This window comes from Artemia franciscana, chromosome 21, assembly GCF_032884065.1.
Source record: "Artemia franciscana chromosome 21, ASM3288406v1, whole genome shotgun sequence".
Taxonomy (NCBI): domain Eukaryota; kingdom Metazoa; phylum Arthropoda; class Branchiopoda; order Anostraca; family Artemiidae; genus Artemia; species Artemia franciscana.
In genome coordinates, this window is record NC_088883.1 from 15,423,603 (window position 1) to 15,441,792 (window position 18,190).

Consider the following 18,190-nt stretch of genomic DNA (forward strand, 5'->3'; position numbering starts at 1 on the left):
AGAAAATGGGAACAAGAGATTACAGATAGAGTAGGTATTGGTATATTTTAGGGAAGGATGAGTCACGGACTCTTAGAAATTTCTCGGTTCTCCTATTATTAGCAGTCGACTTTAAATTCGGGGCGGTCTTATTCAGACAGATTCTAAAGTTTCTAGTGCCCTTTTAAGTGACCAACAAGAAAGGAAGGCGACTAGTCCCCCTAATATGCCCCTTTTTTTCAAAATTCATCAGATCAAAATTAAAAATATTCATTTTATCCAGCATAAATGAAAGACCCAAATATTATGCCTCTGGGGATGAACCTACCTCCCCCCCTCACACACATACTGGGGTAAGGGCTGTAACATATAAAATGTTCCAGTTATTTACACATAGTATTTTGTTCTGAGGTGGGGTGTATGCAAATGTTTTTCGAGAGGTTCATATTTCACCGAGTCTCAAAACGTTTGGATTGACACCCCCCCCCCTGTTGTGAAAATGGAGTCTGTTACAGTGGAGATAGAAAGCAGAATGCACTTGCATTTCAAGGCTTTGTGGTTTCCATTGTTTATATTTTGTCCTAGTTGAGGCCTCCAAACTGGTAGTCACTTAAATTTTGTAAAGTATTTCCAAGAAGTAATTGTCTGTTGTTTTTCAGTCATTTCCCCCAACGAACTGAGTCCAAAACTTCCTCTGCTTTCTGCTGCTCACAAGCAATAAAAGCTCCTTTATTATTGTTACATATGCTCGGTTGAAAGGTACAACAATGTTAATACTGGGTTTTGTTCAATGTAACAACAGGTCTTACGAAAAGACAAGAACGGAGTGAAACGAACGCTACCATTTATTGAAAAGCAAGAGATTAAATTTATGTGAATCTGAAAGATTTGTATCTCGGGGTGTTTTGAAGAGATTTGAATATCCTAACTAAAAATAAAATCGGTGGCCTGCTGCTAAAGGAGAATTGGTGGCATGACAAAATTTTTCGAAAAAAGAAAGGTTTCCCTAAAAATCAGCTATTCACCGCTGAAAAGAAAACCAGCAATGAGTTGGGATCTAACCCAACGGATCCAGAATAGCTTGGTGAAAGATTAAACTTGACTGCAAAAATTTGTTAGAATCTAGTTCTAATTATTATTTTTTCTATCTCTAAGGTGAGTCTAACCAGAGATCTTGTGTTATAATGCATAAAATTGCTTTGAGAAACGCCAGATTATTCAGATACTCCGTTTACACAATTTCTTCAAAATTGGAATTTTACTTTTTGATCGGGGGGGACTATTTGATTATTAAAAAAATAGGACTTATGGAAGTCACTTAGAATATTTGTTTTTGGAGTCTTTCTTTTAATTTTTTTTGTGGAAAAAATGCATCACCTCAAAATAGTATATATGTTACCGCTACTATGTTACCTGATTCTATATATTAAAATGAATAAATATTCCGAGTGAGATGACGTTTTTTTACACTAACTATAATCTGTTTATACAATACAATAGGAAACATACACAGGGGATTTATTTAGCCTGCCCCTTCCCCAAATCCTAGAAGATATTGAATTTATCAACACTTTTTATTATAATTTTCAAGTAAAATTTGATTTCTTTTATCTTTGGCCCCCTCCCCAGATCGTACCTTTTATGGGGCAGTGAACAAGGGGCAATGAACTCTAAGTGAACATCGGTCCAATACATATTTAAAGCACCTAAGAGGGCTTAAGGTAAGGATTCGTAACCATCTGTGACCCTTAAACTTAGCATATTTATTTTGCACAGAGTTCAATATAACAGACTTTGGATTTATGACATCTACAGGGCGCTAATTACTGTGAGATTAAGTCACACTCAAACAGGGACCATTCTTCTAATGATGCTTACGTCAACTGATCCATGTCATTTATGCATTTTTTTTCTATGAGCTGTAACACAATTAAAAGGATGGTGTTTAGTGTTGTTTAGGGGGCACGAGAAATTAAGGCCTATAATTGTAACAATTTTCTATCTTCATATAACTCTAATTAAGGAAATTTAACATAAAGGGACGTGAACTAAAAGGAACAGGGGGCATATGCACCCTAGATATTTTTATCCTTGACCTACCGAGGTTTTGAAAAATACGTTTTTTAGTATTTTCATTAAAAAATGCCTTTAATCAGTATTTTCAGTATTATCAACTCTTACTCCAAGCAAACAGTCAATCCACTGAAAATTAATTTAACGCTATAATCTGAAAAGAAATAAACAAGGGGCTTCATTTAAGGAAGCTTAGATTGCCGTTTGGATATTTTGTAGAACCAATAATGTTTCCAATAGATCAGGAATTTTCAGTTATAGCATAAAAATGATCCTACTTACCGTAAATAATGGTCATTTGTTCAATATAAATGAATAAATAAATAATGTCCTATAGTTGCAAAAAGTAACAAGACTATTTTACTTACAAAACGGGGTATAAGCCGACCATTCACCTGATTGCTTGCACACTGCAACGCTTTTACCCCGAAGAACCTAGTTTCTAAAACAAAGAAAGTGAACCTTTTCATCAGCAAAAAATTCCCTCGTACTTACCTGAATAAAATATTGGAAATTAGCACTATGTATAAGTTCTCTTGTCTTTGATGAAGCAATTTTACCAGTTGCTTCTTCACAGTTGATCATTGGAAAATTTAATTTTTCCAATGAGGAAAAATTTCCTCTGGCTGATCAAAGATATGTGGGAACGATTTTTAACAAGATGAGCAAATTTTTATAAATACAAATTGATACTGAAATATTAACAAGCATTTGAAATACGATTCTTAGTCTTCAGTAAATATGTTTTTCATATTAGATTATGAAAATTTTTGTTTTGCTTTAAATTAGTGAACTAGACTTCTTTTAATACACGCATTCCTATACAATTTCATACCGTTGTGATTGAACAGCTACCATACCCCTCCATAAAGAAAAGTATTCTTTCACTATAGACTGCTAATCCTTCATTTAGAATCGTTGGGACTAGGTGGTCTCTGCATTTCAGAATAATAATAGAAAATTATAATCAATGGTAGATTATAAGATAACGAAAGCTATTTTAGATTGGTTCGATTTATCAAACAAACTGCATAAAAATTCTCTAAGTTTAGATTTATGCCTGCATTTTTTCATTATTACAGGAGAGCTCAAACACTTTTCCTAACTACCGTATGCTTAATTTTTAAGTCTCATTATTTTAATTTTCAAACATTTTATTGAAACTCCATTAGTAAATTAATGAAATTATGAAATTTTACCTTTAACGCCATTTATTGAAAGAAGCGGCTTTTGTTTGCAGTAGAACTATGACATGGATGTATAAAGACAACAAAAGAAGAAAAAATACAATGGGAAGCAAACTGTTGTAGGTAACTTAAATAAAAATTTATTGCATTTCTTTCAATACTTTAATCCAAGGCAAAGACCAATTGCACAACTTTATTTTATTTCAAAGACTTTAAAAATTTAAGCTGTTATATAGTCAAAAATTATCTAGTAAATAGTCGTTCATGGACTACTAAAAAGACAAGGACTAATATTCCCCTGCCATTCATTATATCCACGACAACTAATGGTAATTTTCACATTATTGCAAGTGACCGTTGCCTTCTCTTCAGCTAAATAACGAGCTTTTCTTGGCTCAATGCTAGTACTTCCAAACAAATCGTAAGGCTTTTTACAGGTTGAAACACCTGAAAGGGAAAAATGTAATTTTTAGAATTTTATGAAACACGGTTTCGAATTATATGCTAGAGGATTTTATTTCAAAATAGATAGGGTGATTGTAGCAAAGGTCTTAAAATAAATGCAGCTCTAAATCTGATTTATCTTAACAAAATAAACTTGAACCATCAACATGTATTTTGAGCGATCTCTGGTCCCCTCGAAAGTTTTTTCTGATAGATCGTTTTTAACCCGTGGTAAACTTGAGGCATGTTCATAAAAGATTAGCTAAATGGTCTTAAAAATTAGCTAAATGGTACGTTCAGTAAAACCCTTCGGGTTGCATTCGTCTTTACGAAACTATAGACCATAAAGTATATCCGGAATTTGTGGGTGCCAAAAAGGCACGGAGGGGGGGATTGCTGGGGCAATCTTTACCCTGAGGAACAAGAAGATAAAAAAAGAAGGAGAATGGGAAAATGAGAAATGTTACGATCTTAATGTTGGTAAAAACAAAGCTTAGGTGGTGCTTGAGTCCACTGAGAAAGTTCCAGTCGGCTATAATGCCGGGACATGATATAATATCTTCCAGTATTAAATCTACCTGAGCCTTGGTTTGCAATGAAGGACAATAACACGAAAAAAAAGAAAAAAAACTCACAAAAACAACAAAACAAAAACTACACCCCTTAAACACATACTAATCATCTTAAACTCATTTCCTAGCATCCAGTCGATCCTCTATTCTCCAAAAGTATCTCTTTAGGGCATCTTCCCAAGGAAGTACTTCCTTATCCGCATTCCTAAGACCAGGCTGGTAATCACTTTTCCAAATTTCCTCCCTACACTCATTCCATGCTTCTTATCTAAATCCTCAAAATTTCTGCCCTCAGGTCATTTGACTCCTTATAGTTGTGCATAAAGCAATGTGAATCATCATTATCACCCCCTCCCCCATATCAGACGTAAGTATGGATTAATGCATCATTTAAACCAACCTAAATACTTACTCATTCCTCCAAGTGACAGAAAGTCACACCTTACTAAAAAAGCACCTTATATCCTCCCGGGGAAACCCCATCTCATCATGATAATCCCTGGCCCCATATTTTCAGTATTAGCCAAAGGTGGAATAGCTATTAAAAATAACGAAAGAAATGAAAGCGTTTGTAGATATCCAATAATCTGGAGGCAACCTTCCAAACTTACTTTTGACCGTAAACTGGTTTTGTATAATCAGTTGAAATATCACGTGGAGAAATCTGACCAGATTTTTTCTTATACAATGGAAAAGTAAAGACAGTTAAGTAAATATATGGCAGAAGACTCTTCACAAGACTTATAAATCTCCAAGTTTAAAGATACGACTTTGTTATATCAAAAAATTTGGTTTTAAGTGTAGCTAGTTGTTTATTATATAGAAGGTAGCACTTGATCACATGTATGCATACTATTCGAGCTAATAGAGTTCCCTCTGTATCCTAATGGTTTGTTTTAAATTTTAATGTTGCTCCATACTTCCAGTTGATAAACTTTCTTTTTTGATTTAACGCTAAAATAAGCATGTTCTTTGTTATTGTTTAAGTTTTAAAGTTTTTCACAAAAGAGTAAGATTCTCTGTTTTAGCAATTACTGCAAACTCGCTATTTATATTCTTAACGTATGATTTTACTCTAATGTCATCTATATTGTTCAATTGATTTTTCAAAGGAACAGTTCCCATAAATTAAACTCTTAAATAATCTTGAAAATTTTGGATACAGAGTTGGCAAGCTCTATCCCGTTTTTACATTCCAGGGTATCACCATTCTACCAAAGACCTAATTCGTGGTGGGAAGCCATAAAAGCATTTTGCCATTGAGTGGTAATTCAGAAAAACATGAAAATATCCATTATCTTTTGAACTTACTTATCACCAGAGCTGTGACTGAAAGATTAACATTATTCCGAGATTTATGCAAAAAATCCAAAAACTAAAAAAACAACAAGATATTCTGAATCTACGAAGATTTTTAAGCAGAGGGTACATAATCCTTAAGATTTACTGCGAACAAGAAAGGGTGGTAGCCCTATTTTCATTCGTAATAGTTTCTATTCGTTTGTGCTGTGAACTATGTATTCTTTGTGACTCCTATTTGTTTTAGTTTAATATTTTTATTTACTTTGGGAACTGCCTCAGGCCTCAATTTACTTTTGGATTTTTTTTACTCTTTACTTACCTAATAGATGGTTTCAAATATAACTATTTAACTAAACAAAAAGGGAAAAAGAAATACATGGATGAAAATATTTATTGTTCGAGAATAGTAAAATTGCCACAATTTGGGAAATAACAGGGAAAATACGGGAAATAATGGGAAAAATATATATAGTAGAAATAGCTGTTTTATCAATTTTTTTCTAGTATTTTACTATTTAATGTCAAAATAAAAAAAAGAGCATATCTGAGATAAATTTTGTTCTAAAATAACCTCGAATAGTGCTCAGGAATTGAAGAAGGGTTTGAGGAAAAAAAAACGCTCAGGAGGGTTTTAATGACGCGTCGTTAACTTCTAAAGACGTTCAGGAGCTAAAGAATGGTTTGAGGAAAAAAATATTCCGGTATTGTGTCCTTATCAGCTTTTAGGTAAAACTTTTTCCGAAGAAAGTTTACTTGATCTACTAGATAACTAAATTTTCGTGTAATCAAAGTAAAACTTCTGCCATCTCTTTGTTAATAGTTGGATTTGGAATAGATGACATCTTCAGAGAGCTGTCTTTTATTAACAGAAAACACTATGGGCGTTATGTCGACTCCATTTAATTTCCCCTTTTCTGAGATAAAGAGCATTTCATGAACTTGAAAATACTTAAAGTATGAATTAGAACTCCTTTTTCAGAATTATTTTCTGAAATAAAATTACAAAATATTAGAACACTTCGTGTTATGGCGTTCCTTTCGAAATGATCATCGCTAATACAGACTGATGGGCTACTTGGCCCGTTTTTACCAAGTGCCTCTTTACACTTGATAAAGAGACAGAAGAAGAAGGAATAAATTAGAAAAATAAAATTGGAACATAAGGAAGATAAAGGTTTTCAATAAAGGCAATCTCCTTGTTTTTATTCTATAAAATTTTTGAGAAAGGCTATGCTTTCTCATCTCTTGGTTTTCTAGATTCTAATTTTTTTATGAAAGCTTCTTGCTTTTCTAGCACACTCTATGCTAGATTCTAAGGCTTTTAATTGCTTAATCAATATAATTATTTTATCCAAATTTATCTTACTTCGGTATGTGGTATTGTGCATTTCCTTTTTTTTAAGAAAATTTGGAAAAGAATTTTATTAAAATAAAAAAAACAAATTAACAACAAATCCGGAGTTTATAAGCTTGTGTGAGTAAGCATCACCCTTTACAAAACCCTACATACACACTCACTCCGAGCCGTCTTTATCCCCCCTTTTTTGCGGCAGAAAACCAGAATTCTGTAATTTGGTTTAAACCATGCCTTCTTCGACAGTTGAACGCTCATAATCATATCCGGGTTGCAGCGGTAGCTAGCAACCTAGCAAGGCACAATCACGACCCTTATTAAAAACTACAATAGCCTGTGACTGTTAAAAATAAGATGATATCAAAAAAAGAAGTACACTGCTAGAACCGTTTAGTACGTAACCCCCTATATAAGATCCGTACCGTCCCTCGGCTTGAACAAAAAGGAAAATATATTGGCTTGAAAATCAAGAAAAGGGGCTGCAACCAGGATTTTCTGCACATACGGCATATTTTTTTTCTTTCTCTCAGAAAGCGGGGTACTGGAAAATCATAGGAAGCTGTTTAATGGATCATTATAATAACTATATAGAGTAACCACTTTTGAAAGTTTTTTATTCCTTTGCTGATGATAGCACATTTGTTTCTTTTGGCAAAATAAAATATGAACTTCCCTCAAGTTTGATAGATTTGTTCAATATCAAATCTGGAGTCAAATTTTTCAACTTTGTTGCATGTATCTCAACTTTGCCCTCAGTTATTTAAGATATATTCGTAAAATTGTTCTATTATTAGACTTAAGGACTATTATATCTAGTTCTTTGACATTGCTCTTGAAAAAAATGATTTTTAAAACGTAATGCTACCTTTGGTAAAATGATGATATTCATTGCTCTGGTAAACCTGTGTATCTGACCGTCTTTGTCTATCTCTGTTTGTCCGAAAAGGGCCAATGATGTTTTTCCTACCCCAAGGAAAAGAAAAATGAAAACGAAAACAAAAATCAAACGACAACCAGAAATTTTATGCCAGTATTTTCAGATATGCCAAACGGGTTACATCTTCGAACTACTCCAGGCTTCTTATCCCAGACTCGAGAACGACGAAAGGTTGTAGCAGTGGAGGAAATGAGAACCTATGATCATCAGAGTTCAAAATTAAATCGTAATATGCACAGGGGCAATGAAGTAATAGACAATGCAAGTTTACTTAGTAAAGAAGGATCAAGATCAGTCACGCATGGGAAAGTTATTGAAGTTCAGACAGGATAACGTACGCGTGATGAAAAAATTCCCGAGTAAAAAAAAAAAAGCCCGAGTAAAAAAATTCCCGGAGATTCTTGCTCTTGTAGCCAGATTTAAAATGTACCAAAGGTGAACAATTATTTGTTTGATGCAGTTCTCAAAGAACGCAATGAGCTTTTTACATAAACGTAAGATACAATCATGCTCTCTATTTCATTATTGGGATTATCTAGATTACTTGGAATAGTAAGGCGCTGGGCCCCAATTCAAATGCCTTTGGGGTTAAAACATAGCAATCGTTTACCCTGATCTTTATCTCATCAGCACGACCTAGGGAACTAGGAATCCAGTTCTAACAGGAGCCTAGTCTAATCTAAATATTTTAGTAAAATTATCCTTAGAAAATGTGTATTCCTTGGTTATATTTTTGCATGCAGAATTTGGCGACAGTTGGGTGTTTATCTCCAGTATGTAGGTATTGAATTCTAGTGGTTATGTAGGTATTGAATTCTAGTGTTTAAATGACCATCTGTTAAATGTAAATAATATGTGAAGGAACCGTGAATTTGTTGAATTTCAAAGGAGAGTGTGAACATGACAATCCTTTATCACTGGTTTGAATGACTTAAATATGTCTAAGTAGAACAGCGAATAAATGAAAATTTTACTAAGTGTGAGGGATCTTCCTCTAAATGAACATGGTTCCAATACATATTTAAAACACCTAAGAGGGCCTAAGGTAAGGATTCGTAACCATCTGGGACCCTGAAACTTAGCATATTTATTTTGCACAGAGTTCAATATAACAGCCTTTGGACTTATGGCATCTATAAGGCGCTAATTGCTGTGAGAGTAAATCACAGTCAAACAGGGACCATTCTTCTAATGATACTTAATCCATTAGAATCTATGGATTTATATTATCCATATATAGAATCAATTATCCATGTCATCTATGGATTTTTTTTTTCCAATGAGCTGTAACACAATTATAAGGATGGTGTTTAGCGCTGTTTGGGGGGGGGGCACCAGACACTAAGGGCTACAATTTCAAAAATTTTCTATCTTGATATTACTCTGATTTCAGAAAAGTGAATATGAAGGGGTGTCAACTAAGAGGAACAAGGGACATATGCACCCAAGATATTTTTGCCCCTGACCTGGCCAGGTTTTGAAAAATAACTTTTTTGGTATTTTCATTGAATATGCCTTTAATCAGTATTTTCAGTATTATCAACTCTTACTCCTAGCAAACAGGCAAGTTAATCATAGACTGAAAATGAATTTAACGCCATACTCTGAAAGGAAATAGACAATGGGCTTCATTTAAGGAAGCTTAAATTCCCTTTTAGACATTTTGTGGAACAGTGTTTCCAATGGATCAGGGATTTTCAGTTATAGTATAAAAATGACCCTATTTACCATAAATAATGATCATTTGTTCAATATAAATAAATAAATAAATAATACTCTGTAGTTGCAAAAAGTAACCAGGGCAATATACTTACAAAAAGGGGTATCAGCCGACCAATCACCTGATTGCTTGCAAACTGCAACGCTTTTACCCCGAAGAATATAGTTTTTAGAACAACGAAAGTGAACCTTTTCGCCTACAGTATGGGTTATTCCTTCCTCTATATAGCCATTCAAAGGAGGGAGCAAAGGTGGGCAGATGATTTCTAAAAGAAACAAATATTAAAAACCCGAAAAGAACCAAGTGTTTATTCCACTCTCAAGTGCCATTTGAGGGCATAATTTTGAGGGGGCTAGAAAAACACCAAAGCACCATGCACACAGCACTTCTATTTCAATTTAGGCATCATAATTTTAACTTCCTGAATAAAAGTAAACAAAATTCTTATATGATTAATTCTTTGCAAAATTCTTTGAAAATGAAAAAGCTAAACTGAGCGTCGAATTAAATAATATTGCAGTGTAATTTAAATTATTTATCTCATCAACAGTTTAAGGCATTTGAGTTTCTTCTTACGTTTATTTGAAATATCACGATATCGTACATTAATATAGCTACACTGTATTGCGAAAGAAAAAATAATGAAATAAAACGTACGCAATGCAAAATAAATGACTGATAATACTAATTAGACACATACAAAATAAAAAAATTAAATATGTAAATGGCAATTTGGAGAAGTCAATCAAGACAATCGACAATCAGAAATTTACGTAATGCTAGCAAATTTTGCCACCCTCCGTAACCTCTACAGAATTTTGATCTTAATGTTTAGATAGTTATTTTGCTCAAACTGGTCGAAAAGTATAGCAAATATACCTATAGGAATGACATGACCCCAAGCTTGTGGGCAAAGGGCAGTAAATAATGAAAATTTTAATTTTTTACGCAGAGGTTTTATCAAACAATTAGCAGTAAGCAACTGTAAGTAAGGTAGGTAAGGTTTTTGCTTCTAAAGTTAACGAGGGGTAACATGCCTAAATCATGCCAATCAGCTATTGTTGAATGATTGTTTTACGACGAAAACTTTTAGGGAGCGTTTACTATGTGAAATTTCCCTAGATTCACAAGGTGTGATCTGAAATGACACACATAGCTGAGTAAATCCAAGACGCTATATAAACCAAGTGTGGATATGAGCGACGGAAATAACGCAGTAACCCTTAGATGGCTTAGGGGCAGTATATAAATGTTGTGCATAAAAGATGGCTTAGGGACCATTATAAAATAAAAAAAAATCTGATCGTGTATGGACTTGCCGAAGATCTAAGCTCCACGACGAAGAAGTATAAAAACGTAAAGGACTGGAAATTTCTAAATTAACTTATTTTTCAGAATTATCCGATTAAGTGTTCGTTCTCTGTTTGCTTTGGTGAAGTGAAACCTGAAAAGCGTCACCCCATTAAACAAATGTTTCGCAGCCCCGTTTTACGGGACGCTGCTACTTTCTTCCTGTCAAATAATCTGTCGAACATAAAGGATACGTTTACACGCTTTAGATTTTGTGATGATCGCACAAACACGGATCTTGCACATAAGAAAAAATACAATGTTTGGAAGCAAAAACATAAAGAAAGAAAGCAGCAGGCGAATCAGGTTGGAAAATTCGAAACGGCAAAGCGGGGCCGAAACTTTTGAAAGTGAATACAAACGCAGACTGTCTATCCTCAAAAGTTTATGAATTTCAAGCCATAATACCAGCTCTCAAACCCCACGTCATTGGTATTACAGAATCACTACCCAAGAACTGTCAACAACCAAATGTGTATTTCCAGCTAGCGCGGGATTATAATCTCATGGTAAACAGTAATTTTTAGCGTGGAATCTTCATTTATGTTCATACTTCGCTGAAGTATATGAAACTTAATCACCCAATCTCATCAAGTATAAGTGAATGTTTAGCTGCTGGTGTGAAAAAGTTGCTAACGAAAGAATTTTGTCTCAAATGGCTGGAGACATACATCCGTAAATCCTTGCTTAATGTACAAAAATGAGGCTGAAGCCCCAAAAACATGAGTCGTTGTTTGAGTCGTGTCATGAGTAAATGTTTAATTTCCAACTTATATATGTGTTAGTCTTTGCAAAATGAGCAATATTGAAAAAAAAAAAAAATAAAACAACATAGATTGGCCCAAGAAAGGGGTCCAAAAAAGAATTCATGACATTTTATTTTACAAATTGTTTGAAATATACGTCCGTAAGTTCGGAGCCAAGGGAACCATAATTAAACAGAGGCTCGTGATGGGGAGACGAGTCCCCCAAAACTGGGGACAATAGCGGGCTTTTTTTTTCTGAAGCTGAACTTATAGGATATAAGGGGACCCTAGGGGGAACAATATAGGTTTGCCCAAAAATGGGGACTCAAAAGGGCTAAATTATTTTCCAAGCAGTCTCAAACCTGCCTTCGTCCCCTGTTTTTGGTTAACAGACCTTGTGGCCCGAAGAAGTTTTAAAAAAATTAATTAGGCCTGAAGAGGACCGAAAGCCTTTTCCTGATAAACACAGACCGCTTCCCTAGGTCCAGAAAACATTATTCCTTGGGATTATCTGCAAAAATAAAGTTATTACCTTTACAAATTGGAGGAAAAACAGTCCAAAGTCCACTTTCAGTACACAAAGCAAATGTAGTGTTTGGGTAAAGTTTATAGCCATGTGGACATGCAAATTTTGCTTCGCTGTTTAACGTCAGACCGGTGACTCGAATGTCAACCCGTGGATCATGAGATTCAGGTATATTGCAGAGGATAACTTCACACGTTGGTAAAGGTGAAGACCAGTTACCTACAAAAATATCATAACCTTTGGTCACATAAGTGTTTTTTGTTTTTGTTTTTTTAGGTACACACAGCCTTATACTTAATTATCCTGAACTTTACAATACCTTAAAGCAGTAGTTTCCAAAAGTTTGTCAGTGTACTCCAGGATCTCGTATAATATTATCCATGCGGCTGCGATAAGGATATCTAATATACAGTGCTCTGTAAGTTTTTCTTTTGGGGTACAAAATTCATGATGCGAGGATGGAAAGAACTTAGGGCCTGATTCGCCACGATTCAAATATTTACTTAGGTTTTCTCCCTAGAGAATATTTATAACTCTTTAAATTTTTATCTTAGTTACAGTCAACGCAAATTTACAAACATGTCCTGGTTATTACACGTAAAATAAATAATATAAAATGAACTTAACATGGACTCTAACATATGGACTTGAAGAGTGGCTAGGATAGCATTGTTATTGAAGCTACCAACCTTTAAATGACTCCTGGGTTATGATAAATGATAAGTGTATGTAATAGGGCCTATTTTAAATTTGAGTTATTAAAATGGTTAAAATGGACTCAGGCCTAGGAAAGAAAAATCTTTCAGTATGTATAACTAATGTATATCTTTCGTAACACAGCACCTTGTGATTTTCAGCTATAAAATTGTTTTTGATTTTACAAATATGAGTTTTATTATCTATTTTGAGGGTAAATTTATTTGAATAAGTTGTAGAGTGAATTTTTGAGATAAAAAATGAATAACTATCATAGCAGTGACAGATTCCAGAGGAAATACAAACCTAAACTGCTATATTCTGTTACTTCGTTGATAAACTTAATTAACTTGAATACAGGCATAAATAAGAAAAGGTTTCATTAAAAGGAATTTCTATAGACGTTGCAAAGAGTCTTATTCTAGATTCCCGCAAATTACCAATGCAAATTTTTGCATATGCCAGGCCGAAGGCTTATCGTTTTTGTTATAGTACATAGTTTGTTGCAGTATAGAAAATGAGCAGGTACCGTAGCTTATTGGGTCAATCAATCAGCTTGTTGGAATAGTTAACGGAAAATTGAGGAACGAAGACACATAGCTGGTCATCTAGTGGAATAAATGTTCTTGAAAATTTTACCTTCATTTGATTTCTCAATTATGAAGAAAGTGGAAAAACACATTCCCATATAAATCTATTTATACTGGTTTCTAGAATTAAGTTGTTTAGCACTCGAAGTCCAAATTTTAACATAAAGAGTAGTAACTATTTAATTTAAATTTAATTTTCTTTTTAGGGAAAACCCACCTTTTGAATTTACAAGGCTGAATTAATGCATTGCTTTGTCTCTAAAATCCTTAACAAGTAAAAGTAATTTGAGCCAATTGGGATTGAACTGCCAATGAGGTAGGATCGATGCTCAATAACATAGTCTTAATCCAATGCCTTAAAATGAGTCTCATTTTGGTATCAACAATCATGCATGTGATAGACTTATTGCCTTTCTAGTCCATCTTACTCAACCTCATGAACCTTAATTTATTTATAATTTAATTAATTTAATCTCAACGGTCATGGGTAGGGGAAAAGAAGCGTTTGCTGCTGAGGTTGAACACGGATTTTCAGTCCCGCAATTGTTTGGGGGGAAGGTAAAATTAAAGACAAACACTTTAACTTGGTTACAAGTGATTGTTAATTGGTACTTTGTCAGTTAAACAAATTTTAAATAGGGGAAAAACCATTAAAAATAACTGATAACAACATGAAATGAGAAGAACAATGTGTACGGACTGCTTTCATATCATGTATTTACGTTTGTAGTTACCCTCTTTTGTGTTTCACAGTGTTTCCAACAGTTAAAGCAAAATCAGGTGAATATGATATATTCTTAATTGAGCCCAGTTTACACAAATGGTAAGATAAGATATATTCATCACGAAACACACACACAATATTACATTTTACTATTTCCCCAAAGGCTCTTTGGCCTGTAAAAAAGGGGAAAGTGAACGAGCCACTTACTCAGAGAAGAAAAAAATAATCACTTACTCACAGAGAGAAGAGCAAAAAGGAGAAGAGAGGAAAGTATAAATAAAAGGAAAAACTATAGAAAACAAAACTAAATAGACTAATAGATTGAACAGACTAAATTAATTATGTAGATCTGTAGATAAAATACACTCCAATGAAATAATAAGGAAATATATATGCATACATACACGCATATACACATATAAAAAGAGATAAAATAATTTCTAAGAAGCCAATGAATTTTTAATAATTTTTTTGAACAAACCGAATGAGTGGCACCTTCGAGCTGATTCGGGCAACTTATTCCATACAATATAACTCGCAATTAAGGGATTAAACTCTGACCTTACACAAGGAGTAAAAGGAACTTGAATATGATTTTCGGTATTGCGAAGATTATAATTATTCTGATCAGAGGTGAAAGATGGCTGAACAGTTAGGGGACGGGGGAGGTCACCATGAAGCTGAGAAAAAGTAAAACATGCACACGAAAGAATATACAGTGACTCGAGATCAAGTAATGGGATAACTCTTGAACGGTTAGTTTCCTTAATGAGGTTTCTAGCTTTATTATAAACCTTAGAAAGTGGTTTTAACAGTGAAGGAAAGGTTGACATCCATACTATTGGGCAGTAGGAAACGTAAGATCGGATCAAGGAGTGAAAAAGGATTTCCAAAATTGATCCAGGGAAAATATGTTTGAGTTTCCTTAAAATACCGAGACTCCTGCATATCTTCATTTTAATCAAATCAATGTGACGCTTGAAAGACAAGTTTTCATCAACAAGAATGCCCAAAAAACGAACATATCGATCTTTAGATCTGTGAATTATCCCATTTGGCTGATGAATTTCTGATAACTTGGGATAAATCTGAGAAACATGCGAAAATATCAAAAAATTGGTTTTTGAATAATTTAGGGTAAGAAAATTAGCATCAAGCCATGAAATTACTCTCTCAAACAAGTATTCCAAGTTTAATCGAAGCTCGGATTCACAGTTCCCCGAAGTGCCGAGTGTGCTACATCAGCAAAACAAACAAGGACATCAGAAGATGGCGAACTATAGCTGGCACTATGGGCAAGGGAAGGTTTAGGATGACAGAGGCTACAGCAATGAATAGGTTTCTGCTTTTTTACTGCGTAAAAAAGATCATTTATATAAATCAAAAATAGCACTGGCCCTAAAACTGATCCCTGAGGGACGCCAAAATTCACTTGTGATTGACAGGAATTAAATTGTGGATTGACAGAAATTAACCTATCATTCAAATAAGATTGAAACCAAGAAAATACATTACCCCTAATGCCAAAATGAGACATCTTCGATAGAAGAATTTCATGGGTTAAGGAATCGAATGCCTTGCGAATATCCAGGAATATAGCAGCCGGAATTAATCCCGAATCCAATTCAGAATGTATAAAATTCAAAAGGGTCATACAGGCATGCTCAGTGGAGTGCTTCATTCGGAAACCAAATTGAAAATCATGAAGAAACTCTTTAGATTTTAGAAATTTAAGCAGACGAGAAAGCATAGCCTATTCGAAGATTTTACTAAATACTGATAAAATTGAAATTGGTCGATAATTTGCTGGATCATTTCTTGGTCCACCTTTATACAAAACAATAATCCGAGCACGCTTGAGAGGATCTGGAAAAAACCCATATTTAAATGAAAGATTAACAAGTTTTGTAAGAGGCACAACTATTGAAGGAAGAATAGATTTAACTACCTTAGTAGGAATAGAATCTGGCCCAGATGAAGATGATTCTTTCAAGCCATTAACAATTTTAGTAATTTCAATTTTTGTTACTGGCTCTAGAAACGTAGACTTAACACAAGACGGCCCGAGGTAAGATCTAAAGTCCGACTTAGACCGAGATAAAGTAGCTGTGGAACCGATATTATTACCAATACTAGCGAAAAATGAAGTAAATGCTTCTTGGACATTAAGCTCACCCTCTACAGTCTCATCACCAATGACCAGACTCATAGGTAAAGAGCTATATTGAGAACCAGGTTTAAGCACAGAATTTATTACCTTCCAAGTTTTACGAATATCCTTATTACACGCAGCAAAATTATTTAGATAATAGAGAGATTTGGCTTTCCTACACAAGAAATTATATATATTCCGGTAAATCTTGAATTGACAAAGACGAATAGCACTCGTTGAAAGTGTAGCGCATTTATAATACCTCCAGAGATTACTTTTCCTTCTCCAGCTTTTGAAAAGTCCGGATGTCATCCATGGGTTTAGAGGAATAATCCTTTTAGACCTGCGATTAGAAGGTGGTACTTTACAAATGCTAAGAATAGCCTCTTTTATGGTTCCATAAAACGACTCAAATAAACAAGAAAAATCCTTGTCATTATCAAATAAGCTCCACGAATTTTTTGCTAATTTAGAACCAAGAAGAGATAACTCATTCTCACCAAACCTAATAGAATAGGAATCAAACACTTGAGTCCGGTTATTCCTTCCCCGATTAAAACTGAACCGAGAATATATGGGAAAATGATCGGAGATATCAGTAACTAAAATTGAGTTTTTCTTCAAGCAAAGCGTAGAGAAGATATTGTCAATCAAAGAAGCTGTAACATTAGTTACTCGTGTGGGGACGGATGTAGTTGGTAGAGTTCCTGCGGCAAGCATGGTTGGAAGAAAATCAACTGAAGCCGAAGAATTTGAATCCATCAAATTTATATTAAAGTCGCCCATTATGATTAACTGACACGGACGTTTCAATATTATGTCAAGTATTTCCTCAAGATTCCGAAGAAACAACGAAACCGCGCCACTAGGAGAACGATTAATATTGCCTATGATTAGATCAATACCATTAACTCTAATTTCTATAAATTGTGACTCAAAAATACCTTCAAAATTCCTTGATAAGTCATCCCGTAAGCAATAATGCAAATTACTAGATATATACATGGCAAGACTTGCTTTAGCCATCTTGCAGCGGTTTATATGTTCCATTTTGTAACCATGGATATCCAATAGCATTTCATTGCCAGAATCCAAAAATGTCTCGCACAAACCAACAACATCAGGCTGTCCATCCGAAACTATTTGTCTTAAATTATCTATTGACGAGGAAAGACCCTGAATGTTAAGCGCAGAAGTGCAGTCAGAGAATAATTTCCTTTGGTGACCTCCACTCCCCCCCAATTCCGGAACATATTTACTATTACAAACAGGGTTTATATTAGTCAGGTTTTGATTAACCTGACCCACAGAATTATTCACAATACTAATTAGATCAAAAGGATTATTTTCAAGCTCGCAAAGGCGTCTTTCACGACTTAAAATGTTGACAAAAGCAGGTTTTACTTGGAGTCCATTTAAATCACCAGAGGAACAAAAAAGAAATCTTTACCTAAATCTATTACGAAAGAAAAACCTGTCGAAGGATTATAAACACATAAATAATTAATAGCACAGAAGGTACTATCGGGATGAACCATGAGCATGAAAAAAAAATGAAACGAAATAAAAAGAAACTGTAAAAAAGAATGACTTAGGAAAGGATACGCATCAAGAAAATATTAACCAGTCACATACTAATACATTCATGCAAATAATTTATTTTGCGTATACGAGTTTCACCAGGAACTTTGGCTTCATGGGCCAAAGGTGCTACGAGCCGCGTTTAATAGATCCCGACGCTTTTTAGTTAGGTTTTCTAAAACAAATACACCTGACTTTGCCAACTTACTTTTTGCTGCAAACACTTTACGAGCAGTATCTAAGCTTGAAAATTTTAC

The 18,190-nt window shown here is 34.3% G+C and overlaps 1 protein-coding gene across 3 annotated transcripts in view; it reads right to left on the reverse strand.

Moving 5' to 3' along the window:
- Positions 1-3,418: 3,418 nt before the first annotated feature.
- Positions 3,419-18,190, reverse strand: part of LOC136040982 (locomotion-related protein Hikaru genki-like) — a 75,324-nt gene continuing 60,552 nt past the window's right edge. For 2 of the 3 annotated variants that reach the window (XM_065725457.1, XM_065725458.1), the window contains exons 8-10: positions 12,197-12,409; positions 9,663-9,833; positions 3,419-3,686 (exon numbers count right to left, since the gene is read on the reverse strand). In XM_065725457.1, the coding sequence (XP_065581529.1) occupies positions 3,502-3,686; positions 9,663-9,833; positions 12,197-12,409 (569 nt within the window). In that variant the 3' untranslated portion in view covers positions 3,419-3,501. The remainder of the gene's footprint in view (positions 3,687-9,662; positions 9,834-12,196; positions 12,410-18,190) is intronic. The other variant, XM_065725459.1, reaches the window with a different exon arrangement.